Source organism: Salvelinus namaycush, chromosome 29, assembly GCF_016432855.1.
Source record: "Salvelinus namaycush isolate Seneca chromosome 29, SaNama_1.0, whole genome shotgun sequence".
Lineage (NCBI taxonomy): Eukaryota > Metazoa > Chordata > Actinopteri > Salmoniformes > Salmonidae > Salvelinus > Salvelinus namaycush.
This window is the reverse complement of record NC_052335.1, coordinates 2197217-2218282: the sequence shown is the minus strand read 5'-3', so window position 1 is coordinate 2218282 and position 21066 is coordinate 2197217. Positions and strand designations below refer to the sequence as shown.

The 21066-nt window shown below is 43.1% G+C and overlaps 1 protein-coding gene across 2 annotated transcripts in view; it reads left to right on the top strand.

Annotated features, from left to right (window-relative positions):
* The window catches only part of LOC120024413 (syntaxin-binding protein 5-like), a 179409-nt gene that overhangs the window by 103786 nt on the left and 54557 nt on the right, over positions 1-21066 (top strand). For both annotated transcript variants that reach the window (XM_038968651.1, XM_038968652.1), the window contains exons 6-7: positions 13077-13140; positions 14501-14584. In XM_038968651.1, the coding sequence (XP_038824579.1) occupies positions 13077-13140; positions 14501-14584 (148 nt within the window). The remainder of the gene's footprint in view (positions 1-13076; positions 13141-14500; positions 14585-21066) is intronic.

The window sequence follows — 21066 nt, the reverse complement described above, 5'->3', positions numbered from 1 at the left end:
TGGTGTTCTCTGGCAAATGCCAAACGTCCTGCACGGTGTTGGGCTGTAAGCACAACCCCCACCTGTGGACGTCGGGCCCTCATACCACCCTCATTGAGTCTGTTTCTGACCGTTTGAGCAGACACATGCACATTTGTGGCCTGCTGGAGGTCATTTTGCAGGGCTCTGGCAGTGCTCCTCCTGCTCCTCCTTGCACAAAGGCGGAGGTAGCGGTCCTGCTGCTGGGTTGTTGCCCTCCTACGGCCTCCTCCACGTCTCCTGATGTACTGGCCTGTCTCCTGGTAGCGCCTCCATGCTCTGGACACTACGCTGACAGACACGGCAAACCTTCTTGCCACAGCTCGCATTGATGTGCCATCCTGGATGAGCTGCACTACCTGAGCCACTTGTGTGGGTTGTAGACTCCGTCTCATGCTACCACTAGAGTGAAAGCACCGCCAGCATTCAAAAGTGACCAAAACATCAGCCAGGAAGCATAGGAACTGAGAAGTGGTCTGTGGTCACCACCTGCAGAACCACTCCTTTATTGGGGGTGTCTTGCTAATTGCCTATAATTTCCACCTGTTGTCTATTCCATTTGCACAACAGCATGTGAAATTTATTGTCAATCAGTGTTGCTTCCTAAGTGGACAGTTTGATTTCACAGAAGTGTGATTGACTTGGAGTTACATTGTGTTGTTTAAGTGTTCCTTTTATTTTTTTGAGAAGTGTACATATGAGATGAGTAAAGCAAAAATATGTAAACATAAGTATAGTGACTAGTGTTCCATTATTAAAGTGACCAGTGATTTCATGTCTATTAGGCAGCAGCATCTAAGGTGCAGGGCTACGTAACCGGGTGGAAGCTGCCTTGTGATGGCTATTTAACAGTCTGATGGCCTTGAGATAGAAGCTGTTTTTCAGTCTCTCGGTGCACCTGTACTGACCTCACCTTCTGGATGATAGCGTACCAGACGGTGATACAGCCCGACAGCAGCCTCTCAATTGTGCATCTGTACAAGTTTGTGAGGGTTTTAGGTGCCAAGCCAAATTTCTTCAGTCTCCTGTTGCGCCTTCTTCACCACACTTTCTGTGTGGGTGGACCATTTCAGATCGTCAGTGATATGTATGCCAAGGAACTTGAAGCTTTCCACCTGCTCCACTGCAGTCCCATCGATGTGGATAGGGGCGTGCTCCCACTGCTGTTTCCTGAAGTCCACGATCAGCTCCTTTGTTGACATTGAGTGAGAGATTATTTTAAATGGGTCTAGGGTGTCAGGTAAGGTAGAGGGGATATGATCCTTAATTAGCCTCTTCAAAGAACTTCATGATAACAGAAGTGAGTGCGATAGTCATCTCTTTGATAGCAAGCCGCGTCGGTGGTACTGTATTATCCTCAAAGTGGGCGAAGAAGGTGTTGAGCTTGTCCGGAAGCAAGACGTCGGTGTCCGCGACGAGGCTGGTTTTTCCTTTGTAGTCCGTGATTGTCTGTAGATCCTGCCACATACGTCTTGTGTCTGAGCCATTGAATTGCGACTCCACTTTGTCTCTATACTGGAGTTTTGCCTCTTTGATTGCCTTACGGATGGAATAACTGCACTGTTTGTATTCGGCCATATTCCCAGTCACCTTGCCATGGTTAAACGTGATGGTTCGCGCTTTCAGTTTTGTGGGAATGCTGCCATCTATCCCTGGTTTTTGGTTAGGGTAGGTTTTAATAGTCACAGTGGGTACAACACTTCCTGATAAACTCAGTCACCGTATCAGTATATTCGTCTATATTATTTTCGGAGGCTACCCGGAACATATCCCCGTTTGCGTGATCAAAACAATCTTGATGCGTGGATTCCGATTGGTCAGACCAGCGTTGAATAGCCCTTAGCACGGGTACTTCCTGTTTGAGTTTCTGCCTATAGGAAGGGAGGAGCAAAATGGAGTCGTTATCAGATTTGATGAAGGGAGGGCAGGGGAGGGCCTTGTAGGCATCCCGGAAGTTGGAGTAGCAGTGAGTACTACAGTCAATGTGTTGAGAGAACTTCGGTAGCGTTTTCCTCAACTTTGCTTTGTTAAAATCTCCAGCCACAATAAATGTGGCCTCTGGATATGTGGTTTCCAGTTTGAATAAAGTCTTGTGAAGTTCTTTGAGGGCCGTCTTGGTATCGGCTTGAGGGGGAATAGTTCTCTCCGAAGATAATTCTCTTGGGAGGTAATACGGTCGGCATTTGCTTGTGAGGTATTCTAGGTCGGGTGAACAAAAGGACTTGAGTTTCTGTATGTTATCACAATCACACCATGAGTGGTTGATCATGAAACATACACCCCCACCTTTCTTCTTCACGGAGAATTCTTTATTCCTGTCTGTGCGATATACTGAGAACCCAGCTGCCTGTATGGACAAAGACAGTATATCCTGAGAGAGCCATGTTTCCGTGAAACAGAGTATGTTACAATCTCTGATGTCTCCCGAAAGGAGATCCTCGCCCTGAGCTCGTCTACTTTATTATCCAGAGACTGATCATTAGCGAGTAATATACTCGGAAGCGGTGGATGGTGTGCGCGCCTCCTGAGTCGGAAGTCCACTAGAAGTCCACTCCGAATACCTATTCTCCACTGGCGGTGTTTTGGATCAGCCTCTGGAATCAGTTCAATTGCCCTGGGGGTTACGAACAATTCGGGAAAGTCGCATTCCCGTTCGTAATGCTGGTGAGTTACCGCCGCTCTGATATACAAAAGTTATTTCCGGCTGTATGTAATAACACAAAAAATGTCCTGGGCTAATAATTTCATAAATAACACACAAAATAACAAAATACTGCAAAGTTGTTTAGGAGTTAGAAGCAGAGCTGCCCTGTCTGTCGGCGCCATATTGGGACACGTGACATAGGCCTGTTTGAAGGCTGTGTTTTGTGACTGTCGAATTTGTATAGTGCCATCATCACACATAACATAGCCGGCACATCCTCATTTACCACTTCACCAAATGTTTTCCAAATATTACATTTCTGGCCCTCCCTTCTCTTTATTATCAACTCTCCATTTCGCATCTTTTCTCTGATTGAATTCAATTCCGACATTGTCCTTTTTGCCTCCGTGGATTTGATGTAAACTTTTTCTGCCTGTTCCCAAAGGCATTTGGCAATTGACGTGTAGGTCATCTCTTTATTCAACCTGCCTGCCACCCACCCAATATTTAATGACTCTAAACCCGTCCACCCTGCGGATTTAACCGCAGGTGTAATTTAATAAATTGTAACACAACAAAATGTGGAAAAAGTCAAGGGGTGTGAATACTTTCTGAAGGCACTGTGCGTGTGTGCGTGTGGCCCATATTCAGTTCTGATGACAACAGAAAATCTGCACATAAAGCTTTATGATAAGGGAATATCTGAGAGTGTTTCAGATGGCACTTTCTCTCTCCCTCCTCTCTCTCCTCTCTCTCTCTCTCTTGTCTTATTCTGGGCTGCTGGAATGAACGTTAGATACCTTGACTGCCTTTATCTTCTCCTATTATGTTCTTTTGATGCTGTCATCAGAGAGGGACAGTGGAGTGGGAGGTTGAGGGAACAATGAAGATGACACTTCATATTACACCCCCTCAGTATTGCACTGCATGGAGAGAAATACACAAGATCAGAGCACTGAACATTACAGAGTGGAACTGAACACTGTCAAGCAGATTACTAGGAAATACCGCAGCACTCAATACTACAGCAGAACACTGCAGTTCAGTTCTGTTCTAGTTTAGTACACCAAGTACTTATAGGTAACAGTAAGTTTGTGTTCAAGATTAGACTAGGCATAGTGAAGAACAGTACAACCAATTTACTAGACCAAAGAGTATGTGACATACAGTAGTGGGGATAGTGGGACATTACAAAGCCAGTCATCACCATCCCTGTAGTCATCACATAAACCAGTCATCATAGCCCAGCTCAGTTTCCCAGATCAGAATCAGGTGTGGGTGATGATAGTACAATTTCCCTATTCGCTATCCTCCCTCTCTCACTATCTCTGTGTGGAGAGTATAGCAACAATGGCTAGCTAGGTTCTGTTCTGTGCTTCAATGTATGGTTAACATCCAGGCCCCTGCTATTTAAATACTGCTTTTAGTAACCATACCTCTGGCTCTGGGCCTAGCCTGGAACTACACTGTATGTGTGACTTACTCCCCTCCTCTTGTACTGTCATCAACAAGGGGGAGGAGGCCAGGTCATGTGTGAATGAGAACATGCAATGACAATGTGTGTGTTATGAGTCATAGTCAGGGATGTTGTCAGTGTGTACAAGGGGAAACTATAACAGGAGTAAGGGACAGCCTAAGGCCCACTATGACGCACAGTTCATGTTAACACCAGAGGGTGTTCTCTCTCCCTCTTTTCCCTTCCCCCACTTTATTCCTGTCTTTTGCTAACTCTCTCTGTGTGTGTGTGTGTGTGTGTGTGCCTCACAGGAAGTTGGTGGCATCTTAATTGGTTAGGATGGGCTCGTGGGAATGGCTGGAGTGGAATGAGTGGAACGCTATCAAATACATGTTTTCCATGTGTTTGAAGCCATTCCATTGACTCCGTTCCAGCGATTATTATGAGCCGTCCTCCTCTCAGCAGCCTCCACTGGTGTGTGTGTGTGTGTATGAAAATGCATAATTCAGTCAAGACTTACCAATCACCCTGCATCCTGAGTGAGTATGTAAGTGTGAGAGAGCCCCATGCAGTCAGGGTTTTCCGATGTGGCCCAGACACAGGGGGGATCTAATCAGCCAATCCTCCAAGGGACCTAGAAGATAGCAAAGCCGACCCACCGGTCCTCACACTCCACTCCACTCTTTCTTTCTATCCATTCCCCCTCTCTGAGCAAATCTCTCTCTGACTCCTCTTTTTTGTTAGCTCACTGTGATAACTGCACCTACAACATACCACTTCCCCGAATACACATACCGTTAATAGGTAGTCAAAACATATTGTGTTGGCATGTTGCCATCATTGATGGTGGCATGTTGCTAGGGGTGTTAATGCCATGTTACCATAGGTCAGGGTGACTATGTTTTCGCTGTTTCAGTGTTGGATGCTTGTGTGTGTGTGTGTGTGTGTGTGTGTGTGTGTGTGTGTGTGTGTGTGTGTGTGTGTGTGTGTGTGTGTGTGTGTGTGTGTGCGTGTGCGTGTGTGTGCGTGTGTGTGCATGTGTTTTTGTGTCTACAATGTAGAAAATAGTTAAAAATAAAGAAAAACCCTGGAATAAGTAGGTTTGCCCAAACTTTTGACTGATAGTCAGACTGCCTGCGCGTTATACTCACATCTATCTCACAAGACATCCACAAGATTGTGTCCAAGGAAGTAACTCAGTGGCCTACATGACTGTATTTAGTAAACACTAACATTATTGCGAGCGCTTATACATGGCTATTTAGGTCTCAAGACACAGACATTGTCTTTTTTTCTTTAAATGATTGTTTCATGTAGGATGCTACATTTTTGGTCCAGTTGCAATTGGAAGTAGGCATAATTTAACAAAAAAACATTTATATTAGGTCATATATTTTTTTTCTTGTTAAAGATGCTGTTATGCCTCAGCCAACCACAGCCAGTTAAGTTATTTTATATGGCCTAGGCTCGGAAGAAATATACTCCAATTTAAGCCCTCTTGTTGTATGTAAAGTCAAATTAAAATGAAGATTATTGTTGAAGTGAATTACTCGACTGGTGTAGTTTTGCCCTGTCTGTTGCTGTGTGGCACTTGCATAAAAAGTGAGCTATATTTTCAGCACCAGGCGCTGTGCAACTCCTATTGATTGCCAGCCTGCTTTATTAGTTAAGTTAAAATGTAACTTTTGCATTATTTAGGTAGGGTAACTTCCTTCTTGGGACATTGCATTTTGGGCTTTTTGCATCTCAGGTCCTATTTTTTTTCATACATATCTATTTTTTTTTATAAAAAAATATTTAGAATAATTTGGGGGGCTTTTGGGGGCCAGATAATATTGCTGGTGGGCCAGATTTGGCCCGCGGCCTGTCAGTTGGGGAACCCTGATCTATACAATAATTGATTTCGGCCCAATAGGCCTGGCATATTCCCATGTTCAAGGAGCGTTCCGATTTGATTGGGATATTTTGCCTAAAAACCTTTAGGCCTACCTATAGAAGAAAAGAAAAAAACAAGTTTGCATCTCTGCCCAGCCTGGCAAGAGTGGTCAAAAGGGTATTTAGCATCCCCAGTGGCTCTGCAAGTGAGGAGAGGATATTCTCCGCTGCTGGCCAGCTCTCCAGGGACCATCGCATGAGCCTGAAGCCACAGACTGGCCAAACTACTGTTTCTAAAAATGAATTCAAAGGCAGTAATAAGTCATTTTCCGTTTAATTTGTATTTCATTCTAAGTAAGTCACAGCCTATATGCGCAATTTATAGACTATAATGATGAATAGACTATACAATGAAATGTTGTTTAAATGCTGAGCGCTTTATTTCCCTACCAGCCTATTGTAACGCACTCACAAATGCTTCACAATGTATTTCTTTGTAGGCTATAGCCTTGACATAATGGAAATAATTTAGCCTAAATAATTCATTTTCTTTTTCATTAATTCTTAGTCTCCTTGTCTGGCTCCTGACCTATTTAGAGTGTTTACATGCTGTTTAATATGACATGTAGCCTATTTGAAATGATGTGCACTTCTTACATTCACCATTTCATGTCTATTCAAATACTTCTCATAAAAATCACATGGTTTGGTTTCAATACTTCAAAACCAACTGGTAGGTCCAGGTGGTCACACAAATAAATGGGTGTTGGTTAAATTGTGATTTTTAATGAGTGGAGCAAATTTGGAGCCTCAGTATTTTTTCCTGTGAAGACACACAGCGGTTTTAGGAGCGGTTGGAAAGGACATGAAGCAGGAGCAGTGGGCAAGCACCACTCCACGAGCAATGAGCGGGAATTACAACCACTCAAATCAGCTCACATGCTCTGGTGTGTGTATTGTGTATGTGTGTGGTTATGCATGCATGCTGCTACTATCCGTTTGTGATACACACCACAGGTGGTTGACGGATATCCGCTATGGGACATTGGGTTTGATGGCCTAAATATGGTTTGTGTGTATTGCATATGTGTGTGTGTGTGTGAATGTGATGCATGCAATATGATATGGGCTAAAGTGAATGCCATCCATATAGAAGTCAGATTCCACAGCAGGCGCTATCCATTATGAGAGAAGTATGGGGTGTGGAATTCAGGCCTCTACATCTTGTCATTCCTTTTCACACTCTTGCACAGATACAGATGTAGAGCCTTGTAGGGGCTCCTCTCAATACTTTAGTGCCGACCAAGTAAAGGGAAAAAGGACTCTGAATTGTTGGAAAAAGTGAACTGAAAGTAAGCCTTTAACTGTTAGCGTACACCTATTGTTCATGAAGCATGTGACAAGTACATTTGATTTGATTTGCCCTGGATGGCTGAGATAGTAAAGAGATCAACACAACTCGCCTCTAAATCAATTCTGTACACTTGACTAGATCTAGTGAGGAAAGCTTCAGAATTCTTTGCTATCACAGTGACAACCTGAAGTGAGATAGTGTGTGTACTAAAAGGACTGAGGAACCTACCAAGTAACCCCTCCCTCTTTAGACCTTACAGAATAGGTGAGACGCCCCTACTCCAGGGCAAGTAGTGTACATCAACTCAATGTAACTTATAAAACCTCTGTTTATATTTATTTTCAATTATCAAGTTTGACAGAATAAAGAAAATGATTAGTTGTATGCAGGGGTTTGTACCTACAGTATTTTCTGATCGTTTTGTTCTGAACAGAACCATTCTTTTTTTTGTTCCATTCCACTGTTCCGACCAGCAAAGTAAAGTTCTGAACCGGTTCGAACCCCCAAGATTACCAGTTTATATTGTACCTTTCTGTTCCTTTTTTAACCTGTGAAATCAACAGTTTTTTTACATTTAGCTCATTAAAATACTTCACCAATCAGTGCAGACAGAGCAGGCAAGCTAGTTGTTTACAGGCATGATGGACAGACAAGTGTAGCCTATGGCATAAGATGCAACTCAAATTTTTGTGGGTGGGGAGAAAGCGAGAGAGGGCTGAGGAGGAGGCGTTGAGAGCTGGGCATCTTTTTATGACATGCTTTATTTGAATGAAGTGCACAGAATTATACCTGGCAGGAGCGGCATCAGTGAAGGAACTTTAAATGTCCTTTGAGCTAGCTAGCTAACAAGCTTAAGCTAGCAAGCTAACAAGCTTGTGTGTGCAGAGTAGCACCAGAATAAAAAACACATTTTACCTTTTTGTAGTTAATAAATCCAACTAGGCCTACACTGTGGTATCCTTAACTAGCATTGAAAAAGTTTATCAATTCTTCTCTAACTAATCAAAAATCTATCTCTCTATCTTCTGAATCACTCTGGTAACATCAGTATAGTAGTTTAAGCTTCGGAGGGGGAAGGTAGCCTAAACATGCACACATACTGGCAAAGATTTTCAGCTTGCAGGCAGACTACTGGCATACATTTCTGAGTGACACAGTGAGGGCTTTGCATAGGCGCTTAGTTGCGTATTTTTTTTGTGGGACTAGAAAAAAATGCCTGGAACAAAAAAAAGTCATTAACCGGTTCCCATGCCTTTAAAATAACGGTTCTGTTGTGTAACAGTATATGGATCACTTTCGTTCCCGGTTTCGTTTCTGTTCCTTGAAAAATGTAACTATTTTCCGGTTTTCAGTTCTATTCCGTGAACCGGTTCAAACCCCTTCTTGTAAGCATCAATGTTATTTTAGTTTATAAATATCCTCTGAATACCCAATGCACATTTCTCCCTATTATATTTTGCCCTAGAAGACTAATTAAACCCTTGCTCACCAGAATATTGCCATAAATTGATAGAAGGAATGCTTCAATCTAGTTGACATCGGTAAAGTTTCCTTTGTCATCTTCTTCTGTGCAGCAAAGATGTTTAGCGACCGGAGAGAAAATGAAATACCAAACAAAAAAAAATGCGAAAGATTTCCTGTTGAAACTTTCCAAATGACTTTAATATGTAAGGTAATAGAAATGTGTGAAAGCAACCTAACATGTTTCTGATAAGATATCAATTGGGTTTGGATGCCTATTTTATGTGGTTGAAATACTATCAGCTTTTATGATGCTAATAAAGACAGCACCTCCACTCCAGTTCCCAAGTGAACATTTTGCCTACATTTGGTGTATCATTTTACAGCAAGAAATGCTTAATTCTGCAGGAGATAATATTAAGGTTATGTGTGAGAGGTTATAGACCTACAGTAAGTTTCCAGGTTTCAGTTTCTATCTAACCCATCTGAACAGTAGGCTACAGTTCCCTTGACGTGCCAGAGGCCTATTTAAAATCCCCATCTTGTGACTGTCGAACGTGTACAGCGCCTCACAATTATCACACATAGGCTAATATAGCCTACACTGCTATCATCATCTTTTAGCACTTCACCAAATCTTTCCCAAACTACATTTCTGACACTCCCTTCTATTTATTTTCAACTCTCCATTTCGCAGCTTTTCTCTTATTGAATTAAACTTTGACATTGTCATTTTTGCCTCCGTGGATTTACGTGAACTTTTCGTCCTGTTCCCAAAAGCATTTGGCGATTGGCGTGTAGGCTATTTGGCGCTTGTACAGTTAGACCTTGAGGCTTAGGTTCACGCACTAATGCCAGATAGCCTAAAATAATGAAAAGAAAAACCTAAAGTAGCCTATAGATATAAATTGCACAAGAACTATACATTTATGGATTTTTTCATTCAACCCATTTAATGACCCTAAACCCATCCATTCCGTGGATATAACTGCGAGGTCTGCGGGTTATGAGTCAACCCACACATCACTACCGTGTGTGTGTGTGTGTGTGTGTGTGTGTGTGTGTGTGTGTGTGTGTGTGTGTGTGTGTGTGTGTGTGTGTGTGTGTGTGTGTGTGTGTGTGTGTGTGTGTGTGTGTGTGTTATATGTGTGTGTGTGTGTGTGCTTGCCTCTGTGTGGGTGCTACATGTTTTCGGGAGGCTGTCTGCACTCTGCCCATCCTGCCTCTGTTGCCATGGTGATCCCTTCTCCAAAACCTTGCCATTTCCTGTGTGTATGTTTGTGTGCACGCGTACATGTGCGTGTGTGTGTGTGTGTGCAGCAGAGAATTGGTTGTTTTTGAAATAACAGTGAGACAGTGGCGAGGGGTATCACATAAATACACAACTCCAGCTGCAGTAACGCTGAGGTAATAACGCTATCTGGTTAACACTGCTAAATATAGACCCCGGCAGCTGTGGGCTATGTCCTTATTCTCCTAGCCATAGCTTCCTTTCCTCTCTTCATCCTCTATGTTAGCCGTGATGGCAGTCTTAGGCCTGGGTGTAGAGGGGTTAGATTGATAGATGCTATTGTCAGCTAAATGTGTATTCGCAAAGAGAAAGGGGGAGGCAGGGAGATGGAGACTGAGACGGAGATACGGAGAGAGAGAGAGAGAGACACACACACTGTGGGCAAGCAGGGAGCTACAAAGGAAGTAGCAGGACCATCTTCAGCTCCAGAGGGCTAGAGAGGCCAAGGCCAGTCAGCCCAATGGACAGCTCTACAGTCACCAACTGGGGCTGGGGATTTAACACCAATATTACCCAGTCCAGGTTCTGCAACCAATTGGCACCTGGAATTGGTCCCACCTGTCCCTCATTACCCCACATGGGTATAAGTAGAGGTGCAGTCACTCGTGCGCTTGGGCAGACAGGCAGAGGGTACATCTAGACTTCAGAAGAACCGGAGTGAATATGATAAGCACCTCGATCCAACGACAAAGAAGATTGTAGGCAATGTTTGACTCACCTAAAGTCATAAGTTTACATACACTTAGATTGGAGTCATTATAACTTGTTTTTCAACCACTCCAAAAATGTATTGTTAACAAACTATAGTTTTGGCAAGTCGGTTAGGACATCTACTTTGTGTATGACGCAAGTAATTTTTCCAACAATTGTTTACAGACAGATTATTTCACTTATAATTCACTGTATCACAATTCCAGTGGGTCAGAAGTATACATACACTAAGTTGACTGTGCCTTTAAACAGCTTGGAAAATTCCAGAAAATTATGTCATGGCATTAGAAGCTTCTGTTAGGCTAATTGACATAATTTGAGTCAATTGGAGGTGTACCTGTGGATGTATTTCAAGGCCTACCTTCAAACTCAGTGCCTCTTTGCTTGACATCATGGGAAAATCAAAAGAAATCAGCCAAGACGTCAGAAAAAAATTCATCCTTGGGAGAAATTTCCAAACGCCTGAAGGTACCACGTTCATCTGTACAAACAATAGTACGCAAGTATAAACACCCTGGGACTACGCAGAGGTCATACTGCCCAGGAAGGAGACGCAATCTGTCTCCTAGAGATGAACATATTTTGGTGTGAAAAGTACAAATTAATCCCAGAACAACAGCAAAGGACCTTGTGAAGATGCTGGAGGAAACAGGTACAAAAGTATCTATATCCCACAGTAAAACGAGTCCTATATCGACATAACCTGAAAGGGCGCTCAGCAAGGAAGAAGCCACTGCTCCAAAACCACCATTAAAAAGCAAGACTACGGTTTGCAACTGCACATGGGGACAAAGATCATACTTTTTGAAGAAATGTACTCTGGTCTGATGAAACAAAAATAGAACTGTTTGGCCATAATGACCAGCGTTATGTTTGGAGTAAAAAGGGGGGAGGCTTGCAAGCCGAAGAACACCATCCCAACCGTGAAGCATGGGGGTGGCAGCGTCATGTTGTGGGGGTGCTTTGCTGCAGGAGGGACTGGTGCACTTCACAGAATAGATGGCATCATGAGGCAGGACAATTAGGTGGATATATTGAAGCAACATCTCAAGACATCAGTCAGGAAGTTAAAGCTTGGTCGCAAATACTTCCAAAGTTGTGGCAAAATGGCTTAAGGACAACAAATTCAAGGTATTGGAGTGGCCATCACAAAGCCCTGACCTCAATCCTATAGAAAATTTGTGAGCAGAACTGAAAAAACGTGTGCGAGCAAGGAGGCCTACAAACCTGACTCAGTTACACCAGCTCTGTCAGGAGGAATGGGCCAAAATTCATCCAACTTATTGTGGGAAGCTTGTGGAAGGCTGCCCGAAACATTTGACCCAAGTTAAACAATTTAATGGCAATGCTACCAAATACTAATTGAGTGAATGTAAACTTCTGACCCACTGGGAATGTGATGAAAGAAGAAAAAGCTGAAATAAATCATTCTCTCTACTATTATTCTGACATTTCACATTCTTAAAATAAAGTGGTGATCCTTACTGACCTAAGACAGGGAATTTTTACTAGAATAAATGTCAGGAATTGTGAAAAACTGAGTTTAAATGTATTGGGCTAAGGTGTATGTAAACTTCTGACTTCAACTGCATCTCTCTCTTAATTTTCTTTTCCCCCAAAGGAAGAGGACCCATTCCCGTGCAGCACGCCATCCGGCGCAAGTTGAGAGCAATAATTGAAACTTCGGACTCATCTCTCTCTCTCTTTTTTGTTCATTAACACAGGCGGTCCGGAAAGCCGCCACGCCGGACGCAGAGTGACCCACCCGTTACCCGAGAGGCCTTTCCGTTGTATTTCTCCCCTCCCCATTCCCCACAACCTTTATTAAAGAACGCCTTTGGTTTGAGCACCGCAAAACGGTCTCCCGCTGTCTTATTTTATTGTGAGTTTCACCTCTGACTCCCCTAGGCTGCCACAACACACACTACAGTACACACTCAGAGGGGACTGACAGCCATCCATCTCTCCTGTCAGTAAGCTCTTGTCTTTGAAAGAGGACTCTCAGGGCTTCAGTAGTTAGCCCTGTCCTTCCCACTGCTCTGTTTCTAAAGTTCCTTAAGATGCTCTAAGCTCAATGTTTGTCCTCTGCTCTCACTATAAGCCAAGGTGATCTAAATGATGTGTGTGAACTCTGCACACATGTAGTACTACCTCACCTGTCTGATGTATATGACTTCCCTTTGATGCCGCTGAGGTGAATGTTGTTTCTCATCTCGCTTTTCTTTTTATTTGCGCTCTCTCTTACTTTTCTCTTCCTCTCTATCAGATCCTCCAAGGCCCACCCAGGTCCTGTGGTCCACATAAGTGACAACCCCATGGATGAGGGAAAGGTATAGAGTGTCTCTCTGCCTACATATTGTGTACATTACATCTACATGTGTGTATCGTTCCTTGTTGTTAATGTTGAAGAGTGTGCCATGCCCCCCGCCTTCAATGAGACAGACAGAAAGACAGAGCGACAGTCATGTGGGTGATGAATGAGACCTCGGTGGCTTATTCAAACAGGCCACACAAAGTATTTGTATATACAGCCTACTCAAAGACCTTACTTCTCCAAAGACCACACACACTTTACTTGTACCTTTGTCTCTCTCTCTTTCATCCTTCTTCCCTCCTCCCTCCACCACTCTGCAGGTACTGTAGGTTTACCCTTTATAAAAAATTATTGGTTCAGCCTTTATGAAACATTATAGGTTTAGCCTTTATAAAACATTTTAGGTTTAGCCTTTATGAAACATTATAGGTTTAGCCTTTATGAAACATTATAGGTTTAGCCTTTATGAAACATTATAGGTGTAGCCTTTATGAAACATTATAGGTTTAGCCTTTATAAAACATTATAGGTTTAGCCTTTATGAAACGTTATAGGTTTAGCCTTTATAAAACATTATAGGTTTAGCCTTTATGAAACGTTATAGGTTTAGCCTTTATAAAACATTATAGGTTTAGCCTTTATAAAACATTATAGGTTTAGCCTTTATGAAACATTATAGGTTTAGCCTTTATGAAACGTTATAGGTTTAGCCTTTATGAAACATTATAGGTTTAGCCTTTATAAAACATTTTAGGTTTAGCCTTTATGAAACATTATAGGTTTAGCCTTTATGAAACATTATAGGTTTAGCCTTTATGAAACGTTATAGGTTTAGCCTTTATGAAACGTTAGAGGTTTGAAACGTTAGAGGTATGAAACGTTATAGCTAGCTGGATCATTATTTATATTTTTATTTGAACACACAAATAATTGCTTTTGATAGATGAATGACTTGTGAGCCACAGTTGTTCACACGTTTGTCTATAAATGACCTGTGTTTTTGGACTCATGGTACAAGAGGAGCTACATTCTAAAGAATAACGTAAATAATGATTTATCATTTGATTTAATTGAAAAGAGTCCATTGTTTGGAATATGTTGATAATATTAACTTTAGAGTGGGGGAGGCATGGTTTGGTTCACCGATATCAATAAAACATTTTAAAAAATGCACTTATTTTTCTTGTTGTTGGTTTAGAACCAAGGTAAAAAGGCGAGTCCTGTAAGCTGTGTGTCCTGTATGCATTGTCTTTCATCCCCCCCCCATCCCACCACAGCCTGCCGTGTGAATGTTGAGCATATTATTCCTTCTCTGACGTGGGTCATCTTTTCACCGGGCCAAATCTCACTGGCTGCCTGTCACTTTTTCATTCCAGCTTATAATTGGATATGAGTCTGGGATCGTGGTCCTGTGGGATCTGAAATCAAAGAAGGCAGACTACCGGTACACGTATGACGAGGTAGGCACCATCTCCCACAATGCCTTTCAGTGCCTCTCTTCCAGTGATCTGGGGAATGCATGAGGAATCAAATATTAATGAACTGCTTTGTATAAATAGATGGGTGCTGTATATACAGTATGTGTGTGTGTTTGTTTGTGTGTGTACTGTGTGCTTGTATGCCATATGCATTGTTTGCCTTTGAGAGATTACATCAAATGGCTTTAGAGTCTGTGGAGGACTAGAGATGTAGTGGAGGCATGTATCCACTCTGATACCTACTCTACACCCACACTGGTACACACACAAACACACACACGTTAATACCTACTCGACGTACGCCAACACTCGTCTCAGCCGTCTGTGTTGTTGTGTGGGTCTGATGTGACATGTTCATCAGTGATCTAAGCCGCTCGACACTGGAGAGGAGAGATGGCTCGTCTTGGCTCACCGCAGGATCATTTTAGGAAATGGAAAAGGAGGTCTCTGTCTCACATCACTGTGGGATATAAAATAGGGATTCTTGGCATAGACAATTCTGAGTCTGTGTGATGGTTTGAGGTGTTATATTGGGTTTTGTCAGCTGATATTGAAGAAGGAAGAGAACAGGATTGCTTGGTGTTTGTCTGTACCTGTACCCAGACTGAGTTACAAGTGAACGGAAACCAATACTACAGTAGGCTACACACAGTGTGTAGTCTCTTTTAGAACCACAGATGCCCTGCTGTCTCTCCTGTGGCCCTCATGTTGTACTATAGAGGGTCGGACATTTGTGAAAAGTATTTTTAACTTGTTTCTCAAAGGCAACATCCTTTTCTAACAAACAAACAAACAATATAATGTCTTGGTTGTATCTCATCCCCAGCCTCATAATACTCAAGTTAAGAATGCGTCAGAAACCCTGGTGCCCAAACTTGCAGTAGAAGTTTATTAAGCGGATTGAGTGGTTTTACAAAGACACCCACAGAGACAGAGTCAGGCTTACAGTAATGAGTTTATGTTAAGACCCGTTCTTCTGTTCACCTCATTGACAGTGTTGTGGCACTGTAAACCCTCTACGATAAAAAGGCTCCACAAGCAAAACATGCCCCTGTGTTGACTCTCCCTGCTGAAGCGAATGCTCCCCCTTTCTTGTGCATTCTGTCTCAGTTTCTCTCTCCCTCTGTTGTTCTGTCAGTCTCTCAATTCTATTCAATTACATTTGCTTTATTGGCATGACGTGACAATGTACATATTGCCAAAGCTTACTTTGGATATTTACAATATTAAGATAATAAGAATCAACATTGTCAACGGGACAACAGTAGCAACAATAACCAAGAGTCAAAATAACCATACATTGAACAATAACAATAAGCATGCAATAGAGGACATGTGCAGGTTGATTGGTCTGTCAGACACTGTCCCTCATCTTATCGCAGGCAGCAATGTAGTGCAGCTCTGTTTCAGGTTCTGCTGTGGTGCCGTGGTTGCACAGCCTTTCCTCTACTGGGAGCCAGGTTTTCCTGTGTCTACCCTTCTCAATGGCAAGGCTGTGCTCACTGAGCCTGTACTTTGTCAAGGTTTTTCTAAGATTTTGATCAGTAAACATGGTCAAATAGTTAGCCATGGTGTACTGTCGATTTAGGGCCAGATAGCACTGCATTTTGCTTTGTGCTTGTGTTTCCCAATAAGCAATGTAGTTTTGTTTTGATTGTGTTGTAATTTGTTTAATTCTGATTGATTTGATGTTCTGGTCCTGAGGCTTCAGTGTGTTAGTCGAACAGGTTTGTAAACTCAGCCCCAGGGCCAGCTGGATGAGGGAACTCTTTTCTTTGCCCAGCTCTTGGCATTGCAGGACTTGGTAATGATATGAGAGGGGGTCACTGTATTTTAGATGTTTCCAAAACTTAATTGCTCTTTTTTGAGTTTTTATTATTTGTGGATATTGGCCTAATTCTGCACTGCATGCATTGTTTGTAGTTTTCCTCTGGACATGTAGGAGAATCTTAACGGAAGTCTGCATGTAGGGTTTCAATGGGGTGTTTGTCCCATTTGCTGAAATCTTGTTTTGCAAGTGGACCCCACACCTCGCTGGCATAAAATGCAATTGGTTCAATGACACATTCAATTAGTTTTAGCCAAATTTGAATTTGTTTTTTAATGGCGTAGAATGCCCTGTGTGCTTTCTCTCTCAGTTCATTCACTGCATCATTATGGTGTCCAGTTGAGCTTATTTTTAAACCGAAGTAATTGTAGTGTGTGCACTACTCTATATATTTTGTACCAATTGAGAACTTTGGTCTAATTCCCTGAGATCTGGATCTTCTCTGGAAAATAATTGTTTTAGTCTTTTTGGGGTTTACTGCCAGAGCCCAGGTCTGGCAGTACTGCTCTAGCAGGTCCAGGCTCTGCTGTAGGCCATGTGCTGTGGGTGACAGCAGGCATAGGTCATCTGCGAAGAGTAGGCATTTAACCTCTGAATTGTGGAGACTAACACCAGGGGCTGAGGATTTTTCTAGAATAGTGGCCAATTCGTTGATGTAAATATTGAAGAGTGCAGGGCTCAGATTGCAACCCTGGCGAAGGCCCCGCCCCTGGTTAAAGAATTATGTTATTTTCTTGCCAATTTTAATGATGCCAGTATACATTGAATTAATTATGTCATATGTTTTACCCCCTACACCACTTTCAATAACTTTGTAGAACAGTCCTGTATGCCAAATATAATCGAAAGTCGATAAAGCAAGCGTATATTTTGGTATTCTTTTGGTGGACATGTTTATCTATCAGGGTGTGTAGGGTGTAAATATGATCAGTCGTGCAATGTTTTGGTATAAATCCAATTTGGCTTTTACTCAAGACATTGTGCTTATTAAGGAAGTTTAGAACTCTTACATTTATAATACTACAGAAAACCTTCCCTAGGTTAATGTTCACACAAATGCCTCTGTAATTGTTAGGGTCAAATTTGTCTCCGTTCTTAAAGATTGTGGTTATGAGTCCATAAATTCCAGATATCAAGGTAATAACCTACACTCAGGATCAAATTAAACAGTTTTAATATAGCCAATTGAAATTTTGCACTAGTGAGTTTGAGCATCTCATTTAGGATGCCATCAGGTCCACATACTCTTTTACATTTGAGGGCCTGAAGTTTCTTATAGAGCTCCTGGTCAGTAATTGGGGAGTCCAGTGGATTTTGATTGTCCTTTATAGATTTTTCTAATCCATTCAACTTCTCATGAATTTGCCATTGCGCTGCGTTTGTGTCAATTTGAACGGTGTTGTAGTGTTTTAAAATGGGTTGTCCATATGTCACCATTTTGTATCGCTAATTCCTCTTGTTTCGATTTTTTGGGGGATTTTCCAATTTTGCCAGAAGTTGTTTGTGTTTATGGACTCCTCAATTAGCGTCAGCTGCTTGCAGTTGTACTCGGCTTCTTTGGTTCTGAGTGTACGTTTATAGAGTTTTAAAGTCTCACAGTAATGAAGGCGTAATTCACCATTATTTGGGTCTCTGTGCTTTTGGTTGGATAGAGTTCTAAGTGTTTTCCTTATAATTTTACAATCTGCATCAAACCAGTTGTCATCTGTGGTCTTTTTTGTTTTGTTTTTATCAATTTCAGTTGTGCTTCTTTTGCCATTTGCCTGAATTTATAGTTTATGTTTTTTACTGCTAGATTGATGCCTTCTTTACTGTGAGTGAATGTGGTATCCAGAAAGTTATCTAAGAGTGTTAGGATATTTTGGTTACAGGTTGCTTACTGGTATTCTTCTGTGCTGTTTTGGGCCAATCTGTATGAATTTCTGATGTTGTATAGCTTACTGGGCTGCGAATGTGTGGTTGTTTCCATGTCTATTCTTTTGAGGAACAACGTAATTTGGCTGTGATCAGACAGAGGTGTTAGTGGCTTGACAGTGAATGAGCTGAGAGAGAAAGGGTCAATGTCTGTAATCATATAGTCTACTGTGCTGTGGCCAAGCGATGAGCAATAGGTGAATCTCCCCAAAGAGTCCCCCCGTAACCTACCATTGACAAAGTACAGTCCCAGGCTTCTACAGAGCTACAACAGATCCCTTCCGTTTTTGTTGATGGTGCTGTCACTGTTGTTTCTATGGGGGAGATTCAGGCAGTTAGAAACAGTATGGCCTGTAATAAAGCTGTCCCCTCGTGTTGTCGTTATATCAGGTAGTGTTCCTGTGCGCTCATTTGTGTCCCCACAGATGAGCACATTTCCCTGGGCCTGGAAATGGCACGTCTCCTCCTCAAGGGTGGGGAAGCTCTCCTCTGAGTAATATGGGGATTCTGAGGGGGGATATATATTGCGCAAAGGAACACATCTTTTTCTTTCAGTTTTAACCAAATGTGATATTTACCAATTTTGAGGGGATCAATTAGATTTGTAGTTCGGATTTGTACCAGATTTGTACCAAATGATCAGTCCTCGAGTCTCTGCCTCTATTGACAGAGCTGTGTTTCTGTGAGGGCACAATTACCTTTCTGTAGCCTGTGGGACAGTGAGTGACAGTGTCAGCCTTACACCATGTATCCTGCAAAATGATGACGTCAACATCTTTCAGATTTTTATTGAACTCCAGTGCTAAACTCTTCAGTCCAAAGGTTGATGAGTTTAGGCCCTGAATGTTCCACATGAATAGCAGTCAGAAATAAGAATAGCAGTCAGAAATACAGTGACTACTAACTATTAAGTTGTTAATAAGAGTGAGATAAACAGGATAACAGCTAACATTTTTTCTGTTATATATATATATATATATTCCTATTCATTGAACAAGTAAACTTTTAGTACAATAGGTGTGTGTGTGTGCGTGTTTAGTGCAGTTTAGTGCAGATGTATTGAAGGAGCTGTTTAATCTCACTCAATCCTACAGGATTCTCCTGTCCTCTGATGACCTCTGCGTAGGTGTGCTGGTCCTGCTGTTGGAACCTATGGAGTGGAGGGGGGCCAGCTCTGGGCCGTGGGGCTTCCTCTCTGGTCAGGTAGAGGTGGTGGTCTGGTGCGGGGTAGTAGGCTGGGCCCGGTCCAGTCTGGCTAAGCCGATGGAAGTGGTGGTGCTCTGGTGGTGGGTGGGGCCTGTGGGGTGCGCTGGGTCTGGTGTGGCGTTGAAGGGGCCTGGGGCTCCTTGGTGGTGCAGTGGTCTGGTAGGGGTCTCTGGGTGGTCCTCTGTCCAGTGTGGCATGGGGTGTTTGTCTACCAAGTGCCATGTCCTTTAGAGACTTGGCAAACATCCTCACTGTCTGCTTCCTCAGGTGGGAGTGGTCGTGCAGATGCTCTGGGGTGATTGTTGGGTGGTGAGCAACGTGCACGTTCGGGAGTAGGCCACACCCTCTGGTGATGTCAGTATTAACTTTCTGAATGGTCCGGGGATGAAAGTCTTTGCGGGGCAGCAGAGTGGAGATGGTGATGTGGAAGTTGGGGAACCGCTCAGAGGCCCTCTCTGCTACTCTGTTGACCAGGCTGCCTACTTTCTCCTGCTCCTCTCGCAGGCTGTTGGTGCCGGTGTGAATAATAATGTGGCCTGGTGTGCCAAAGTCAGGCTGGGACAGGATGTGGAGTGCATCCTGTGTTTTTGGGCAACGTATTTTGCACACCTTGTGGTGGGGGAAGAGTTTATCCTCTTGGATGAATTTCCCATTTGAGTCAATGAGGATGGCCACCTCAGTGGGTTTTACCAGAGTAGTGGGTTTATGGTCTGGGGCTGGGGTACACAGGGCCTGTGTACAAGGAGGTGTGTCGGGGGGGGCAGAGAGCTTATTTCTGTAGTAGGTTGCCCCATTTGAGTGTCCTTGTTGACTGGGGGTGTGGGTAAAGGGTAGTCGGTATGAGGGGGGGGGGGGTTGTGGGTCAGTGGGGGTGTTAGGGGTGGTGAGGGGCTATGCTGCAGCACCCTCTTGATGACAGACAACTATTTTGCCATCTCCTCCTTTTCCTGCCCTAGCTCTCTCCTGATGGTGGCCTTTACCTCCTCAAGCGCTGTGGTAAGGCTCTCTCTCAGCTCCTGGACAGAGATCTTCATCTGGGCCCTGCACTGGTTGGGTCCTGCACTGTCTCTCAGCAGGCTGATCGTAGTGTGGTCATGGCTCTGGTGGTCGTAGGCAGGCATGGGGTAGGATAGACCTGTTGTGTGGGTCTGGGCCTGGGCTCCTGCTGTTGGAGTGCCTGAGGTGAGGGGAGAAGTCAGAGTGTTGTCCTTGTCTTTTTTGGTATCCGCTGTCTTTCTTAGGGTGGGGAAGTCCTGCACAAAAGAGCTGAGTGCAGCCTCACTACCTTGGACCATGACAGTGCCATTTACCGTCAGAAACCTGTTGTCCTGGTCCTTCTCGCTGTTCTCAAAAATGTGGATTTGCCTTTCCTTGCAGATGCCTTTGTCGTATACCTTAAATGCCTGGTTACAGCTGTATGCCAGGCAGTAGTGTTGTCTGTGTAAAATAACAGGTTTGTAACAGTCCTGTTGTGTGAGCAGTCGGCAAACAAACTTTCCGGGTTCTCCCTCAGAAT